This window comes from Trematomus bernacchii, unplaced genomic scaffold (genome assembly GCF_902827165.1).
Source record: "Trematomus bernacchii unplaced genomic scaffold, fTreBer1.1, whole genome shotgun sequence".
NCBI lineage: Eukaryota > Metazoa > Chordata > Actinopteri > Perciformes > Nototheniidae > Trematomus > Trematomus bernacchii.
Genome location: NW_022987771.1, coordinates 1,729,876 through 1,746,072, shown reverse-complemented (window position 1 = coordinate 1,746,072; position 16,197 = coordinate 1,729,876). Strand labels below are relative to the sequence as shown.

Sequence of the window (16,197 nt, the reverse complement as noted above, 5' to 3'; positions counted from 1 at the left end):
CCCTGATTAAAGCTGCAGTGAACTGTAATCAGGAGCTCACAGTCAACATACCCGGGATCATTAGGGCAAGTCACTGGTATGCTGTGCTGGTTTTGAGCTGCATATACAATAACATTTCCAAACTAAATGTCTGCCACTTTAGGTTTGTCTGAGTTGATGAATGAGATCATTCAAACCTCAGTTTTTAAGGGTCAGAAATGTCAATCGGCTTCTTACAGTATGAGTGATTGAGTCCTTTGCACACACACACACACACACACACTATGATCTGCCAAAGTTTTGAATATTTCACAAGAGACTTCTATATTTGTTTTTGTCTGTGTTCTAATCACTATGGAAGAGGGTCATTTCGAAATCCCTAAACCCAGTCTGAAGATTGCAAGACCAGTTTTTCCTTTACACTCAGTTAAATTCTACATCTACTAAACCCACCCGCCTCTTTATGAGACACCTCATTAACAATTTAATTATTGTGTAACAATGGAAACTCCAATCACAATGCCAAGCTTGATTTACCAACTTGCAAAACACACACACACTCCTGAAAGCTGTAAACACAAGTTGTTGTTACAGTGAAAAGGCCACAGAGAGTGGTTAATCTGGCAATTAGTTTATACATGTATTGTTCTACATCCCCCACCATATTCCCCATTCCTAAACCCAATCAAAGGGTTGTTTTCCTGCAGGGCGATTAAAGGTGTGTGACCACCAACCGCTCACATGCATCCTCTCCAGGCAAGGGTGGATGCATGTTGATGTGGGGACTGGACAGATGAGCTGCTGTGGCTGGACCAAAATAGATGGCAAGATGCAGCCTAATTTCTTTATTAGATCTTGCATTTGTCTTCTTGTATCCTTTACAGAAAACCCTTACTGAAAGGTTCTCTTGTTTTCTCCTATTGCCTATATGTGGTTCAATGAGTTAAGAAATACAGCGTTTTAATAGAAAATACATGTTTTTGATATCGTTATACATTTGTGTGTGTATCTATGTATACACAAGAGTAGATATACATGTCTCTTACCACCTTTTAATTACTTTTAAACATACATAAGGATATTTCTAGTGTAGCTGTGTTTTTGTTGAGCATATCAGTTTGTTGTTGCTTGGTAGAGATATATTTTATATTTATTGTTTTGTGTTAACAGTTTTGAAAAGTGTGTGTTAACAACTATGAAAAACTGTAATGTTGAAATCTTTCTGCATGATATGACCCTTCTGCAGCAGCAAGACATCTGCAGCAAAGATGGCAGACTGGCTGGAGGTTTGTGCTGAAGCATGCAGTTTAGTTGTATCATTCATCCATTCATTTCTATGAACGCTTCATCCCTGACAGGGCCGAGGGGGCTGAGACATATCCCAGCAAGCATTTAGGGAAACAAGGAACATTTGTGTGTTAGCAACATGTGGCATTAACCAAATATTGCTCAATTTCGGAGGAGAAAACCGTGTGCATTCCCTGTTCAAACTTTTTGTGTATTTTTAACCTAGACAGGTGCATAGCAGGCTGAATTTCTCAAACCAGAAAATAATGGCATTCTCAGAATTTTGGTTTTACATAGCTCTACAAAAAAGTGATTTATTTATTTATATAAACCAGGTTTAAAAATCAGTTTTCATTATCTGTTTTCAAAGGTCATCTGCTGCTCAGAAAAGCATTTTTGGATGACTGAGCCCAAATGTCATGATCTTATTTAAGTGAATGAATGACAGAGTGTGACTGGCTTATGGTCTGGAAAAGGCTTTGGTATATGGGAGGGGAAAATGGCGGCTTAACTGTCAGGATAATCTCTAAAAACAAGAACAAGCCTCTGTGATTGGCCACTTCGAGACACAAACAAACAGGAAATGGTGAACTGAAGTGGCGGCTGTTTCAGATCAAGGCTCATGGGAGACGTTGGGGACAGTTCCAGCAGAGGAGCCTTCGGTCTGGCTCCAAACAAGCCACTATGCATCATCATCATTACCACCCTGCAGCTTCAATTACAGGGCATGGGCCAGCAGAGCACAAGCCCGATGCCTAGGGGAGCTTTTATTTTGGGACGCTCAATGCCGCCGTAAGAAAGTGCTCTAACTGCTCATTCACTGTCTCCACCACAGACATGGCTGCTGTACTACAATGAGGCAGGGGACACCAGACATCCTGGGAAATAATCAGAGCTGTGTACAGCGTTTCCTATCCAGCAGCGTGCTTTGGTGGAGGTCCTGCGCAAAGACCCGGGGCTGACGGTAACCTACTCGTTACCCACTGTCACTGATGGACCCTGCCTTGTAATTATGTCTGAGCCATGGTGCATCACTGTATCCACATTCTGTAACGAATAAAACATGATTGTTTATATGAAAAAAAAAATCATGTCATTAACATTCTTTGGCTGCAGCTGCTTTATGGAAGTTCTCAGACTAAATAATGGTACGACACGCCAAAGGGCTGATGGGTGCGGACCCACTCCCGCTCCTGTAGAGGTGGCTATTCTATGCAATTTCAATCCCAAATTTCTATGGCAATAGACAAGTGTTATGCCTCAAGCTATGATTATGAAGTAAATGTTTATTGCACAATGTAATGCTTTAGAATAAGGACGCCATTAGTGTTTATATAGTTTTCCCATAAGCCTAGCTTTCAACATGCAATTCTGTTTGCCAGCGGGTGTGATCTCCTGAGAAGATTTAGGCTCAGTTACAGCACAAAGCCAGGGAAACAAAATGCATTGTGTACCGTGTGGTGTTGCCAACTATTCTCCAATTAAAGAAGCTAGCATTCACTCAGTAAAAGTTGCCAGATGATGTCATACATTCATTGCATATTGGCAACCTCCTCACGCATTTGTTTGCAACGGTGGTTATGTTGGTTGCAACGAGGGAGAGAGTGCCTGAACATAAATTGAAAGGAAAGGAATAGATGCTGTTGGAAGAACGAGGACTGTGATCACTCGGCAGCACAGAATGGTGCAGTTATGATGTATTTGTGTACGCTGACACAGAAGTTAGCATCGCAAGGAGTACCTAAGAAAAAAGCAATTGGATTACCGTGTATTACAGAGAAAAAGCTTTGTGGCTAAAACACATTTATGATCATTTACACGTTTTTGTTCAGCAGGATAGTCTCCACATATTAACACCACTTGGGGATGTTTGTAGGGTAAAGGCAATCGACAGAAATAAAGAGCTAATGTAGTGCTAGAAATGAACTACATCACGTTCCCTTGGTTGCACATCATTAACGCTAAGCTAAAAGGCGGACTCGTGTCGCCGTGATGATGTTTGGTAGTTTTTGTAGTTACTAGTTAGCATCTGCCGCTTTAGACACATTCACGAGTGGGGTATTTACATGCGTATCTTATGTCGTAGTACAAAATGTCAAGACGTTGACTTTGAGACGAGGGAACAGGAAGTGGTTGAATGCCAAATAATCTCCGGGTTTTAGAACTCATTGCAGCACCACTCTATTGGGAATTATTAGAATACACGTCTTGCTTTTTCCGTGATGGTCTGGATTAATCACTTAATTTGTTGCTGGTATTAGGCTCTGATCAGAACAGAAAGTGATCTGGTTCTATTTGCAACAACGGCTGCAACATTTGAGAAGTAGTCTGTTGCCACTTTAATATAAATAAGCCGTATAGATGATCTCATTTTCTAACCTAAGGGCATGCTTAGTTTGGAAGGGGATGTAATATACTATACAGTACCCAGTCAATACTGCAGTATATGAAGTAAGCTTTAAAAGTGAAGCTCAATCTTCTCAATCCTCTATAATGCTCTCTACATATAAACTCTGGGTCCCGGCTTACAGTCCGCAGCATTCAATAACATGAGGGAAAAAAATGACAGATCTATGCGATACCTCCCCTTCTCTCTATTCGTCAACCATGGCCACACACCATCTTACTGCTCCAGATATAAACCATATGTACAAGATTAGAGGCCCAAATGAGCAGCGGAGAGAAGAAGACAACGGGATGATTGTGAGTTTATAGTAAGTCTCTCTGAGGACTTGAGCAACTGTCAGCTAAAACAGAGCTGCATTGAACTTTCTGAAAGTGTGACCAATTTTCAAATCAGTTTTGTGAAAGATTACAAATAGACAAGTTTACAAGTGAATGGACAAGGAAATAATGAGCAAATTAGACGTCAGGTCAAAGTATTGTTGGACTGTCGCGTCCATAATTCCTGAAGCTCAGATAATCGAGGATGAACTTGATCTTGTGGGAATTGTAATGGCAGTGAATAGTATGAGAAGCCAAAGCCGTCTCATGTGCTCAGAGTGTAGGTGGTCCGGAGAGGAGGGGGGGGGGGTGCATTACCCACACTGCCACCAAAAGTCAAAGACACAATGAGGAATGAATACGAGTGAGCGTTTATTTATCCACGAAGGGTGCTACAAGCAACACATTTTTCATCTCTATTAAATTCCCCGCAAGGCTCAGACTGAGGCAGCGTCTCAAGCTCATTAGACATCTGGAGTTTATTATGGTTGGACTTTAATCGCTGGACTTTGTGAAACTTTTTAATTTATGGTCGCCAAGATGCCTCTTTTTATATGTTTCCTAAAACGTACCAGTAACATAAGAAGCTGAAACCAAGCGTGTTGATCAAAAATGTCAAAATGAGCTGGGAGGTCGAGAGATGAAGCCACTTTAAGAGCTCATCCCTCCATAACGATAAAGCTCTAATGAGCCTGACAGCATCACAACTGCAGTAATAACATAGTAAACATTTGGCATTTCCCACTGTGGTTCAAGAGGTACAGTAACTCTTCTGTATAACATACTACTATTGCAATACAGTATGATGGAGTGCAGCATACATGTGTTTCTTAAGGAATTTCCATGCACGCAAATCTAAAATGACAGCAAGACATGCATTTACGTTTTCAGTTCCATTTTAGCAGCTAAACAATTATGATTTATGACCATCAAATGCCTTAGTAACCGTTACCCTAAAATGTAGGTGTTGTCCTGTTTCAAACTCTGGGAATATATGCTGACATGTCTGTTTTTGCTGGCATGAACACACTGTGGGGCAGTTATACACGTCGTTCCCTTGACAACAACTTTTGGAATGTTGACATACCGCTCAACCACCTTCGTAAACAGCTCAGACGAGTGAAAAGACCCATCTCTCCCCGCCAACGTTTCCCCATAAAACCCATAGGGCCAAGTGTCCCCATGAGTGAGCCAGGGGGCCTGGAAAGCACCGGGAATCAAAAGTGCCCCAGTTTGCTTTTCCACTCTGAGGGAAAGAAAAACAGGCGTGCTGATCAATCAGTGGGGATGAGGAGAGGCATGCTGCCGGCCCGGCGGCCACAATGGACCCCTGGCTTAACGGCTGCGAGTCCACGTGAAAAGGCCTCGCACTGTCCAGTCACAGAGCTCACTGTGCAGGGAGGAAGAAGAAAACATCCCTGCAGCGTGGCCCCGACACGGGCTTGGCTTAGGACCGACCGGCCTGCCAAACCAAACAACAGTACCGATCATGTCAGACCTGAAATAGTACATCATTCCAAGCCATCAACGTCAAGGAAGAGGTATGCATGTTTGTTTAGTGCTTTAGGAGAAGCACTCACAGGTGAGGTGCGTTGACATCTACAGTACAAGTCTCCAGCCCTGAAGATTAAGGATTTGAATAACAACAATCTCCAACCAACAGTGCGTGCAATATAAAATCTGACATTTGACTCAATTTAAAAAAACATAAACTTAGTTCTATTCCTGCATGCCAAGGCGCAATTTCTGCGCCAAAGCGATGACCACAGCTTTGCACTCCAGTCCACCACAACCTCCAGAATAGAGCAGGACATCCCGGCCGCTGGCTTGCAGCAGAATAGTGGACATTGCATGGAGGATGTATGGATGGATACTTACCCTGCCCTCTCTGGATAAAAGGCTCAGTGACACATGTAACACTGCCAAGGCCACTGCACCCAATTTAGCATAAAGAGGAAAAGATTGGTCTGCACGGGTGTCACCCAGCAGGATCTGGCCATCCTACACTAGGACGGATATATATATATATATATATAAAAAGCAACCACCCTATCCCAGCTCAGGATCAGGAAGCCCACTAAGGCAGCCCTCAGGAACCTCAAAGTGCAGCAACTGAAAACCCAGACATGGAGCCCGGTCCTAATGGCCCAGTGACGGGTCGTGTCTCATGAAAAGCAGTTTGGTTTTGGCCCGATTCACCGTAACAGAGATCCCGTTGTGGTCATTTCTTGATGATATAAACAGATGCTCTGAATCATGACGGGTGCCGGCCATTTAAGATACAATCTCATGCTGGCGCTCAGGAATCTAGGATGCCTTTGCCCCTTTAGTCATGGTGTTGATCGGGTTGATATAAAAGTCTCTGAACAAAGTCAGTTACATCATGGCATGACTAAAGAAAACGACATGATACAAAGCTACGGCTAATAACGTGCATCAGTGACACTTTGGGACCATAAAGGGAAATGGCTTTACTCTCATGGGTTTCCAACACACACACACACACACACACAGCAATATATTTAAAATAACAGTTTTCTTTGGATTCATCTTTCCTCTTCTGGGGGTCAGTGGTCCCATTAAGCTGGTAAATTGGGGGACAGAGGTCATGGTAGACTGGTAGGTGGGGCCTGCTGCTTCACTTTAGCTGGATGAATGCTTCCTGCAACCAAGACTTGAACCAACAGCAAAGGTCACTCTCCTTATGTAATGCACTACCCTAAGTTTTCTAGATCAAAATGTACTGTACATTTCCTTAAAGTTAGTCGTTGATGTGCCCAAACGTTTATGTAATGGAACATTTGAAGGTCAATAAAGGGTTTTTTTCAGAGGGGAAATTGTTTAACAGTAAAAATGAATGAACCCAATAGACACTACTGCTCCATGTAAAATAATAAAACAATGTGTGAAAAGGTTAAATCAGGTTAAGTGCTTTTGTATTTGAAAGTTATTAAGTGCCCTGACCAGTTTAAAAACATGCAATTATAATGTTTGCATATTATCAGACGTGTTCTGTATGGTGCTTCAGGCAGTTTGGACTTCATGATGAGGCACAACAGAAATGATGGGCTGATGCAGCATGTTAAGACGGTTTAAGTACAGTTTGGGAATGTAAGCTGGCTCCCTGGTGTCCTCTCCACCCTGAGGCATGTCTCTTCTACAACCCATCACACAACGACAGGCCTTGTGACGTGAGGGAAAAAGCAGCACCAGCCTTCCACAACCTCTGCCATCACAGCCACTATTGTATACATGCTTTTTCTCAGGATATCCAACACCCTGGAAAATGGGGGATCCCATTGCGCATCCCACTCTCCACACTCAGGGAGCCAAAACAAGGGTGGAAAAGCCTTTTAGGAGCTTTTCATGGAGGCTGATCACCTGATACAGCAGCACTCTGCACCTCTTAGGACGGACAGAGGGCCTTGTTATGGACGCTCCGCATCTTAGCGCTAACTGGGCTGCTGTGTTCCTGCCAGGCGGAGCAGCATAATGCACAGTGTGCCCGTGGCAGGCCTCTTCCCAGCCATTTCCCCACAGAGCGCTCTGAAAGAACTCCACTCACTAATCACAGCGCTGCGGAGGGAGGCTCGTCACCACTTTAAAACCAGGGTAGACATCCCTTGGAGGAAGGGGTCAGCCAAAACCCCAAACTCTCATCCACTGGGCTGGATGATGGTAAACACTGAGGCTGTCAGGCATAGAGGGCAGAGCAAGCAATTAAACGTTTCAAAATTCTGTTTTCTTTAAACATGTAGCCTGATATTAATTCAAATAGCAGACTACCAAAACACGTAGCTTGGTATTATTTTAAGCATAATCAAAATAAAGTTAGTAATGCAAAAAAAGGTCAAGTTGATATTGGATTAGAGGGAGATAGGAGGAATGTGATGTCTCCCAAAGGGAACGAGAGGATACGCATTCCAACTTTGGAAAAAGAGAGAAAGAGCTGAATTTAAAAATGTTGAAGATATTGGGAGAACTGGCAACTACATATATACCACAAACATGCAATGTGTTTCCGGATAGAACAATTGTATTCCTACGGACTCGCCGAAAAAGCCCTGAACCACAACACAGATCTTAATGCGTTTTATACCAGAGTTTCCTCCACCATGGTTGGCTGGCCGCAGCCTCACTATGACTCCACAATAACTTTTATAATGTGGTTTTGGGATTGATGCTGAAAAACATCAGCAGCTGTATTCAACCAAGACTTATAATGCCTTCAGTGAGCAATAATACAATGATTAAACTAAGTAAGTAAACCTAATTGAGTATTAGGGCGACTGTGGCTGCGGTCGTCTTTCAACCAGAAGGTTGTGGGTTTGATCCCAGCCCATGCAGTCAACATGTCGATGTATCCTTGGGCAAGATACTTAACCCTGAGTTGCTCCCGATGGCATGGCCAACGGTGTGTGAATGTGTGTGAATGTTAGGTCCTAGAGTGAGGTACACTGCTCTGTATGAATGGGTGAATTTCATTACACTTGTTAGACGCTTTTATCCAAAGCGACTTACATACATTCAGTACCGTGGTCAATCCCCACAGGAGCAATTTGGGGTGAAGTGTCTTGCCCAGGGACACAACGACATGCTGACTGCAGTGGGACTCAAACTTGCTACCCCCTGATTCGAAGTTCAGCGCACACCCACTGAGCCACAGCCTCCCTGAATGACATGTAAAGCGCTTTGAGGGGTCTTAAAGACTGGATAAAGCGCTATATAAGTGCAGTCCATTTACCATTTATTAGTACTTTGACTATTCAGATCATAAGACCACAAAGCCAAAAGGACAGGATGTGACAAGAGCTATTGTAGCTTGAACCAAGACTTTTAAAATACTTTATAGCCGAGTGCTTTAGGAACTAAGCATTGCTTCTTCTTTTTTTTGGGGGTTCACAAGAGACATTTTTAAACGAAAATATATTTCCTTAAACTTCAAAACTAAAGCTGCAGAGGCCAAGATGTCCTGAATTGTAGACCCATGGTATGGTTTAAGCTGTAAATGCATAGAAATGCAACTCAGCTCTTTGGTTAAACCCTATGCATGGTACATGCTCATGTTCATTACACTAAATCCCCAAGTTTATAACATAAACTTCCTGTTAAATTTGAAGGCTTAAGCCCAATTCAAAATAACCCTGATGACATCATTATAAGACTTTGAGAAGCTCTATAAAATAGCCACAGAAAATAATATACCACTGTTTTCACAGGCGGAGTAGTACTGCAGTATACTGCTCTAGTTCTCCTTTAAAAACACCAGACCTCATAATATGGATTTGAAATGATTTATTTAAAATAATTACTTTTCAATCAGGAGCGATCCATGGAACAGAAAAGGTGTTAGGACTTGACACCAGACAACTTTATCATCTCCAGTCCAGCCTACAGACTGCCCGAGGCTTCAGTCGTCCTATCATATATCATATATATATCATCATCATCACATATCATACTCGTGTCAGTCGAATGTGCCCAAACAGCGAGCCAGTCAGAGAGCTGATTCATGTCTGCACACACAGACATCCTGCACCCCCTCTCTGCCCTAAAACAACTGCGAAGGAGACAACATGCCGTGTGGCTTTGCAGTCACATCAAATTAGTTATTAGGAGAGACCGTCTTGCATTCCTAAAGACTATATTTTGCAGGGAGCAGAGTTCATGACTGACAGAAGCATTATATTTTGATAACGGGTGGTTGAAAGTGTTTTGACAAAGTAATTGCGGCATCCTCCAAAGCACCACTTGGACCCCAGTTACATCACGGCTAGACTGGTTCATCTTTCTTCCAGTGTGAAGGAGATTTAAAGCACTCTGATGCAAGCCACCGCTCTGAAAGGATGGACGCCGCTGTGAGTGACACATGCATTTGATCCTATTTACCATGTAAACACCACAAAGAACCCCAGGGAAATCTTAAAATGGACCTTCTCAGCCATCGGCCTCTTAGAAGAAACGTTCAAATGTTTTTAAGTTCAAACCTCTGCATATTTATCCAACTCTATGCAAAGTCCAGTGTTATAAAAATGGCTGGAATTCCTTGTGTCATTGTGAAAGGTCATGTATGTGTTGTTCCTGCTCTGTCATCTCACATGTTCTATCAGTGGGATCCATGCTTGAGGCTAAGCATGGAAGCATAGCTGAAATAGCTCATGATGAACTTTCCCACAACATCTTCTTCTCTTTAACTCACTGAAGTCTTTCCAGTTGCCTTTCTTGGCTGCAATTGTAAAAAAAGCACTGCATAGTTTAGCTGCAGCCTGATGATAACCCTGAGTCAGTATTTGACCACTTCCACATTTTGTACCGTTCACTGATATGAATGAGTCTCCATTCAGACAACTAAAAGGTTAAAGACCATTGTTTTGGAACAAAGTCATATTTCCTTTGAGCCGGCTCTGAATAAAAAAGCCCTGCACTGTTGAGCTTAATGTCAGATATTTTCAAAGAATAACCTTTGCAGTTCATACACTCCCTGCTGTAAAAATGTCAGTCCCTCCCTGCTTCCTGCCTTTACTGTGAAGTCTACGAGTAGTATCAGGGAGTCCACAAACAAACCCTCTGTAGGGCATCTGTTGTGGCATCAGAGAGTAACAATTCAAAGGAAAGGCTAAAAATTCAAACATGTTATTCCTGCACACTGCGACAGTGAAGTCAAACTAAAAACACAGATCTAGAGATAAGAGCACAATGACCTTTAGCTGTATGGACTAAATGAACTGCAGCCTAAAAACTGCAGCTACAGATAAATGACAGATTGGCATTGGAGGAAAAGTACCATTTATAAAAACATTTTCATGCATTTGTCAGATTGGAAATCATCTCGACTGACAGCTATTGACCAAACAAATCTGGACTGCATATCTCAGAAAGCTGAACACTTGCAAAAGGCAGCAGATACACAGGAATAAATAAAGGTTTTAAAAAGTAAACAGTAGAAACCAACCTGTGACAGCGGTCTGGACAGCCTGTGACTCTTCTCATCTGGAGACCACGGGCGCAGCGTGACACTGTAACAAAAAGACACCACAGTTAACCAAAAATGTGGGGGAAGGCAATATCCCAATATACAGTTTACTGTAAGAGAGAGAAATGTCAATCCTCCAAGATTTCTCCACTTCATGTGGCACAGTATTTCTTCTTTAAAACAGATGTATTGTGCTACTGTGGAATTTGTGTGAATCAATAAGCAGAAAAGACTAATTGAACTATTGGATTTTTAAATGACTTCTATGATGAATGTGATTAAGTACTTTAATGTGTCTATAAAAAATTTAAAAAATGACATATGCTGTGATGGAGGATTTTATCCACATTGCCAAATCCATAATGTATTACTTATAATCATAGAACTGCACCGATTAGGATATATACAAATTCCAGTAACAGTGAACTTTTTTATTTTGACAAACAATGATCTGCACAATTTAACTGACTCTCACTATTATATGGTGTTAAATGTGTTGATTAAGATGGAAAAATAATATAATTTAGCAAGGAATTCTCGTTATACTACTAACAAGTTGTTTTACAAGACTGAATTACAAGCAGGGCAGGAAGTTTCATCGGTCTGGACGAGGGAAGGTATTTGAGTTTTGACTATGATCTACTAACACTTGTCTACTAACACAGTCAACACACGGACACGAAGCGACAGAACAGCGCGGTGAATGTTCCACATTTGGCCTTTTGTTAAGGTGAATGCAAACTGTGGAATGTGATATCCTGTGCATATCCTTTGTTACTACAGTACAATCACATGGCTCTACTTTCTGTCTGTTATTCCCATACCTATTGACTCTGGTCCTACTGTGGAGTCAAGAGAACACTTGTTGCAACCTTTTGTCCAGATAGAAGCCTATTGAAGAAGTGAATGGGCCCGTTTCTAAAAGAAAACCCCAAAAACCTCAAATGACTTTATCTTAGACCCTGTTCATGCTGAAATAACTTCATTTTAAATCTCACTTTTCTGTCCAAACTGTAATTTAGAAGTAACCAGATCACATGTTTGTAAATTCAGACAGTATAATCCTTTGCTTTTGTTACAGCAATAGCCGCCACAATAACAATGTAGGAGTAGACGAGCAGGTTGAGGGTTCAGTATCTGTTCAACAACTGCAAATGCTACAGCAGTGCTTATATTTGAGTAACACTAATGGGTTTTTAAACATTTAAGCATGAGTTTCAAACTGTAACGCCCAGAGTGGATTCTTGATTACAGGAGGCTGGTTGCATCTACCTTTAAAAAGCCTAATCAGATAAGCATCGCAGATAAATAGTGTGACTGATTTATTTCATGCTTGAACGTTGCACTTTGGTCACGTGAGTTACCTCTTGTTGACGGTGGGTGTCAGCCTCTTCCCGTCAGAGCTGCCAAAGGGATCTGGTGAGTAAGGTCCGGGGGACAGAGACGCCGGGCTTGAGATGGTGTACTCTTTGTAGTTCTGATTCTCATCTCTACTCACGATTACTGCCTCCTGCAACACATCACAGGAATGTCATCACATTACCATCCATGTATATAACTTGATTATTTGTACTGCAAGTAGAATTGAGAAGCATAACGGACACCTTTGAGAATACCTTCACACACATGAATGCATAAATAAATGTTGTATCTATAAACAAATCCAGAGATGTTGTACTTAGTATCAACATGTATTGCAGGTGGTGATTTGGGACTCACGTTGATCTCAATAATACACAGGAACAGATACTAAATCACTACAAAGTATTTTATTGCTTCCATATTGAGGAAGCAAAAGAAGCAGATATGTCAAACAGATGTGCCATGCATGCATTAGTAGAAATGAAGCACATATGGAGAATACTGTTATGGACACGAATTTTCAATTTAGTGTGCAGTCATGAAGACAAACTGTGGACAGATTAAAGCTCCTGTGCTGACCTGGAAGCGTCCGGTGATCTGCTCGGGGCTGATGGTGCCGTTGGTCTGTCCAGAGCTGGGAGGGTCGGGTCTTGAAATAAATAAAACCACAGAGATCAACAGACTGTCAAAACTCATAATATCTGCATACCCAAAAATGATTTCCAATTTGATTAAAAGGCTGATCTCATTGCTGTTGAATTGAAAAGATAATTAACTAAGGCAGTAAAAACATTAAATAAATAAGCAACGTAGTCAAAACTTTCAAATTACTTTCTGGACAAGCATCTGCACTTGAAAGTACGTCATGTTTAAGAACTTTCAAGAAAAATAATCAATTTTCTAAAAGGGTCATAAGTCTAAGGGAACTTCATTTGAAGTACAAACAAAAACATCATTTTTGACATCCCTTTTGCTAATGTCCTGGCAGGCCTCCATCAGTATGTTCCCATTAATCCTACAGAGTACAGCAGAGGAAGAGCACTGCAGACCCTGGACCCCTTTAGGAAATATTCATGGTTCTCGTCTTTCCATCAAGTGACTTTTGTTTTACTTTCTTAAATAGAAAACACTGTAAGCCATTCCATAATTGCTTCTACAGGGGGAAATATGGGCAGTATAAGTGCCAATGCAAACACACAGTACCCCCCCGGCTGCAGGGCCAGAGGCTGACAGGATTTTGGTTGAGCCCGAGGTAATGAGGCACACAGGAAGGCCTGGATGCCTGTGGTAAATCACCCAGAAACACACCTCTCGTGGCCCGGGCTCCACATACTGTGTGCGAGAGAGATGGCAAGATGACAAGAACTGATACAGCAGCCATGAGACATTTTATCCCTAGGTAAGAGATATTTGTGGCTAGCTAGGAACACATTTCTTTGAATTATGACCTGCACAGCTGCAAAATGCTCACCTTTGCTTAGACTTCCACTTATCACCTACATGAGACATGTTTAAGATCAATGATTAGATAACAGCTACTCTATATCCGATGACCTCTGGTTACACATCTCCATGACAGACGAAGAATTTGCTTCTGGTGAAATTGCTGACTGTGACTGTATTCCAGACTGACATACTGTAAATTAGCACGTGAAGCCCTCTACTGTTATGTGCTGTGCACAGCCGTCAACAAGGGAACCTGGAGTTAACCTGCCTGAGGCAGATTCTTCCAATGTCATGCCCAGCATCGCAAGAATACTATTCTGAGAACTGGAAATAAAAAAATGAAATATTGACTCAAGAAGATTCAAATCCAAAAGAAGCAGAAGTTACATACTGTACTGTTTGAGGCTTTGATTCCATTTGAAAAATGGTCGATAGAATGAGCCAAAGTTCTATTTTTTCAAGTGGCAACCTGTGATACAAAAAATGAAGCTATCATGCAAGTGTCAACTGCAGTTCCTCAAATAGTCACCGCATACTGGCTCAAAAATCAAGTCAATCCCTATTGAGACCAATGTTAAAATGCCCAAACATTTACATCCTGTAAAATAGCAGGATCATTTTTGGTTTATCTCATAGTTAGATGTTAGACACACTGCCAAGATTTCAATAGCTGGAGACACGCACATGGAGCTTTAATATATTACTACCAACATTTTACAGCATCTCAGTATCAAAGATGAAACTATAGTACTGCACCAGCATAGCTGTGTGGTAAAGCTATACCCGTGAGTATTTACAACTACATTCAAGAGAGCAACCGGATCAGAGACACGAATGGTCAACATTGGTCAACGTGACATCATCCACAAGGCATCAATGAACAATGGAGTCCAAACAAGTAGCTTCGAACAAAGGGTCGATGACAAGACAGTGATGGTGTGATTGCTTTGTTATGCAAAAATAACCCAGTTAGCAAAGTCTGGGATGAGAATGTTGTTGGCTGCACCAACAAAAAACCACTGCCTCTGTATACAGTACAGACACGCCTCAAACATTTTGATGTTGAGCAGATGCCAGCGTCTTCCATTGTGCAACCCCATATGTGTTATGACAGCCAGTACCCACATCACTGCTGGTTTGATGACAATTAACTACCGAACAGATGTTGAGCTGGCAGGACTCTCACTAAGCTAAGAACAAATCAGACATTACAGATGTGTGCCACTCAACTATACACCTCTTGAGAGTGTGTCTGACAGCAATTCAAATCGGTATGCTTGAGGTTATTAAGACAGAAGTCTTGGTGCTGGACAGTTCACAGAGTGGGATTAATGACATGGGAGAACTACACATTGGCATTATCCTGGGCAAGCAAAGAGAAATGGTGTTGTTTCTGGCTTGATTGGAGACATGAGGTCAGCAGGAAAAAATTCACTCACATGGACATGGAACATCCAAGGAGGAAGTATGTGAAAGCACACGTGCGTGGGTGTGCGTTTGGGACACAAAAAAAAGAGTGACGAGGGCAATTTGACAAGAAATCTGAACTTAGGGAGGGCATTTAATCAAAATGCCATCCAATGACATTCCTGGCTCAAAGGAAAACATTTATAAGCCAACTCAAACTCATCCAAACAAGGTCTTGGCAAATCTCAAAACAGTGTATTAAGAAGTTACCAGGAAAGAGGAACTCAGCTCTCATACATGCTGGCATTTCCCCTGATTATAATCACTTGTTTTTGTTGGTACAGTGTCTGCATGATAAAGCTAAAAACATCATTAAGAAAAAAGAGGATCTGGGGCAACTGTGGTCTTGGCACAAGTGCAGAAAATGAGGGCTGTAAATGACGTACCAAAGTTAGCTTGATTAACAAAAGAATAACACAATTAATGTCATAGTTCAATTAGATAAATAAATACTTTATTTCATGTTATTTTATAATCGTTAAATATGGCATGATTTAATACAGTTTGTTTTACATAAACATAAACCGATATGCGTATGTGTTTCTTGTTTCTTGTGCCTAGGAACTAATGTTTGTTCATGTGCTGGTACTGCGTGTTTTGTTGTTACACTGGACAACTCTACGTGGGTTGACATCTTTGTTTGAAGCTCTGCTGAAGTCTGTGACAAAGTTTAATGTGACAAAGTTTAATGTGACAAGGTTATACAGAAAAGGAACTGTAAGATTAATCTCCTTTCACGACAAGCGGCCAACGAGGTATTTGTTTTATGTTTTCATTTTCTTATTTTCATTCATATGTGTAGCACAATATGCTAATATGTTTGGCTATGTATACGTGTCATTCTGTGTTGTAGTTCTCACGGCGTAACGGAAGAGGGGAGGCTACAGGATGAAGTTCTCCAAGAGTTAAGTCTAGATCCTTGTTTTTGGCAAGTTCTTCAGGTGGTATTGCGGCAATCA

General features: G+C 41.6%; 1 protein-coding gene across 2 annotated transcripts in view; it reads right to left on the bottom strand.

Annotated features, from left to right (window-relative positions):
* pdlim2 (PDZ and LIM domain 2 (mystique)) overlaps nt 1-16,197 on the bottom strand; it is a 38,278-nt gene that overhangs the window by 10,674 nt on the left and 11,407 nt on the right. For both annotated transcript variants that reach the window (XM_034148742.1, XM_034148743.1), the window contains exons 4-6: nt 12,905-12,974; nt 12,328-12,473; nt 10,943-11,006 (exon numbers count right to left, since the gene is read on the bottom strand). In XM_034148742.1, the coding sequence (XP_034004633.1) occupies nt 10,943-11,006; nt 12,328-12,473; nt 12,905-12,974 (280 nt within the window). The remainder of the gene's footprint in view (nt 1-10,942; nt 11,007-12,327; nt 12,474-12,904; nt 12,975-16,197) is intronic.